At 39.9% G+C, this 3,254-nt stretch overlaps 1 protein-coding gene across 1 annotated transcript; it reads left to right on the plus strand.

The window, feature by feature from the left end:
* Window positions 1-254: 254 nt before the first annotated feature.
* On the plus strand, window positions 255-2,677 carry LOC113111662 (galanin receptor type 2-like). Its single transcript, XM_026276632.1, has 2 exons — window positions 255-624; window positions 1,687-2,677. Exons 1-2 carry the CDS (start codon window positions 278-280, stop codon window positions 2,426-2,428), a joined length of 1,089 nt encoding a protein of 362 aa, XP_026132417.1. The 5' UTR covers window positions 255-277; the 3' UTR covers window positions 2,429-2,677.
* The last annotated feature ends 577 nt before the right edge of the window (window positions 2,678-3,254 follow it).

Raw genomic sequence — 3,254 nt, forward strand, 5'->3', positions numbered from 1 at the left:
TTTATTTAATTGTTCATCATATCTTTTGATTATCTTAAGAAAAGTTCTTGATGAATAGTTGAGTATAAGGGGAGGAGGCTGGAGATGTGAGTGACACCTCCCTCTGTACCTGCATGAAACCTTACAGACAGAAGATGCTTTTCTTTTCTCGTTGTGCTCGGGTATGTTTATAGGACTTTTCGCAAAAAACTAAAGGACAATGTAGAAGTTCTTCACGAGTGTCCATATGGACTCTATGCAGCGTTGAAGCATTTTAGACGTTTCGCTGGTCTGAAAGATGAACGCATCTCAGCAGATCCACTTCCCTTCCATCTGGAAAGTCGAGTCTGTAATCATTTCTGTCTTATTCTCGATTATTTTTTTGGTTGGTACCGTGGGGAACTGTCTTGTGCTCGCGGTTCTCATTCGCAACGGCCAGATGAACACAAAGAGCACCAACCTGTTCATCCTGAACCTCGGGCTGGCGGACCTCTGCTTCATTGTCTTCTGCGTGCCTTTCCAGGCTACCATCTATACAATGGACGAGTGGGTTTTTGGACAGTTTGTGTGCAAAGCTGTACACTTTATCATCTACCTGACAATGTACGCGAGCATCTTCACGCTGGCAGCGGTGTCTCTGGACAGGTGCGTTCTCTTATCCTGGTGCGCACGACCAGCGCAGGCTGTTTCTTTCCAATTCAGTGAGTCGTGTTGAAACGCATAAATGATTAGATGTAATTAGCGACAATAACAGGTAATAATTGTGCACAAGGAAAATAATATTAAATGCAAGAAAATTAGAGAGCATAACCGAACGAAACTTTAATTGCTACCATTTTCTTCGGCAGTATTTTTCATTCTCTGTTATTTTGAGATTGTTTTGCAACTATAACAATGTTGGGTTGCATTTTAGTTATTGGGGTTAATTCAGTTTACCTTAATTCACTCTAGCTCTTTAGATATTAAGTGATTCATTTCTTAAATATAATTACAGCAATCATAGCATTATTATGAAGGATTTGTTCAAGAATAATGGCTAAATTGCACTTTTTTGTCAATTGCTAAAATTGTTAGCAATAAAAAGTTCATTTGAGAAAGGAAAATTATGTCATGACAAAGTTTATTGGCTGATAGCTGCTAAAGAAAATATTTGCACAGAACCAAAACACTTCATAGCCACTATAGCCAGTGTTGGGAAGGTTACTTTGGAAATGTAATAGGTTACAGATTTGAGTTACCCTATTTAAAATGTAGTAAGTATATCAGTTACTTTATTAATGTAACTGATTACATTTGATTACTTTTTAATCACTTTTCAAAAATTTTAACAAGCTGTAACAGATTAGTTAAATTTATTTATTAAATAATGTAATTTCGTATTTAATCACACATTATGTATAATATAGCCAAACCTAACTCTGTTTTGTTCCACATGGGGTGATAGTTGTGTGACTGCCATTCATAAATCTTCATAAATCAGATACGCACTTCAGAATCTCCAGTTTCACCAAGTGGTCAAAAACATTCTGCTAAACTAGCTATGGCCATGCTTGAAAACTAGTTAAAACCAGCCACCAGGTGTTTTTTTTTTTTAGTCCCTCCGGAGGGAAGCACAACCATAGCAATATTCTTCAGCAAAACTCACACAGTTTTAGCAATTAACCACTAGTGCATTATTAAGGTATTGTGTTTGCTTGTTCCCTACAGATATCTTGCCATTCGGTATCCCCTGCGCTCAAGAGAGACCAGAACTCCTCGTAACGCTCTGACCTCCATCAGCCTTGTGTGGGCTCTATCGCTGTTCTTCTCCTGCCCTTATCTCAGCTACTACCAGCAGATGGATCTAGACGGGACCACCGTTTGCATCCCATCATGGAACACCCATCATCGACGAGCCATGGACGTCTGCACCTTCATTTTCGGCTACCTGATCCCAGTCCTCATTCTTAGCATCACGTATGCTCGCACCATCCGCTACCTCTGGACCTCAGTGGACCCCATGCAGGACATGTCAGAGTCCCGCAAGGCCAAGCACAAGGTAACCAAGATGATAATCATCGTTGCTGCGCTCTTCTGTTTATGTTGGCTGCCACATCACCTGGTTATCTTGTGCATGTGGTTCGGCCACTTCCCGCTTAACCACACAACCTACGTCCTCCGTATTCTCTCTCACCTGGTGGCGTACACCAACTCCTGCCTGAACCCCATCGTCTACGCCCTGGTGTCTAAACACTTTCGAAAGGGCTTCAAGAAGGTGTTTGGCTGCGCGTTTCATAATCGGGTCGTAAACCGCATCCACACTGTGCAGCCGGCGCAGACGGTGAGCCTGATGGAAGCTGCCTTGTGTGAAGGATCCAATCATAGCGATGGGTCAAACCGAGGTCGCCTCTGGAGCAAAAGTAGCAAGAAGATGATGACGAGTGCCTTCATGACATTTAATGTGACATAATCCACTTACACTCTCACCTACTGTCAAATCAGTGCTTTACCCAAGTATAAAACTCTTCTGTTCCGGTGGCTTTTAACAGCATTTGAGCTGTGATTACATAACAAAAGTTATGTATCATATAGGCGCAGATTGTCAGGTAGAGAGGAAGCAGCGCTTTTTGTGTTCTTGGTGAGGACAGTGATCGATGTTTAAAATGAAAGTCTCTCTTGCGTCTGTGTTTTGTCAGTGTTGGCAGCTTTCGTCACTGTGCAGTGGTGGCTGTGTGTTTTCTAACTGAATCATGGTAGGGTTTTCCAGAGGTACGAGCAGATTCAATTATCAGAGGACCGTGTCAAGTTGTTCACGGCAAACATTTGTAACAAGTTGGTCATAGAATGAGGTTTAGAATTTATGTTCTCGGCTCCTTTAGGGTTTTGTAAAACGTGTTTGTATGAATTTTTTTTAATAATATAAGTTGCCTGCATCATGTGGTTTTGTTAGTATATCAGTATTTAAATATTAAATATTCCCATGTAGGCAGTGAATCCTATATATATATATATATATATATATATATATATATATATATATATATATATATACACACACACATACACACACACACACACACACACACACACACACACACACAGTACAGACCGAAAGTTTGGACACAACTCCTCATTCAAAGAGTTTTCTTTATTTTCATGACTATGAAAATTGTAGATTCACACTGAAGGCATCAAAACTATGAATTAACACATGTGGAATTATATATGGAATTATATACATACATATATATAAATTAATTCAGAAATTAACATGCTCTTAATTGGAGAGTTAAACT

Source organism: Carassius auratus, chromosome 12 (assembly GCF_003368295.1).
Source record: "Carassius auratus strain Wakin chromosome 12, ASM336829v1, whole genome shotgun sequence".
In the NCBI taxonomy this organism is placed as follows: Eukaryota; Metazoa; Chordata; class Actinopteri; order Cypriniformes; family Cyprinidae; genus Carassius; species Carassius auratus.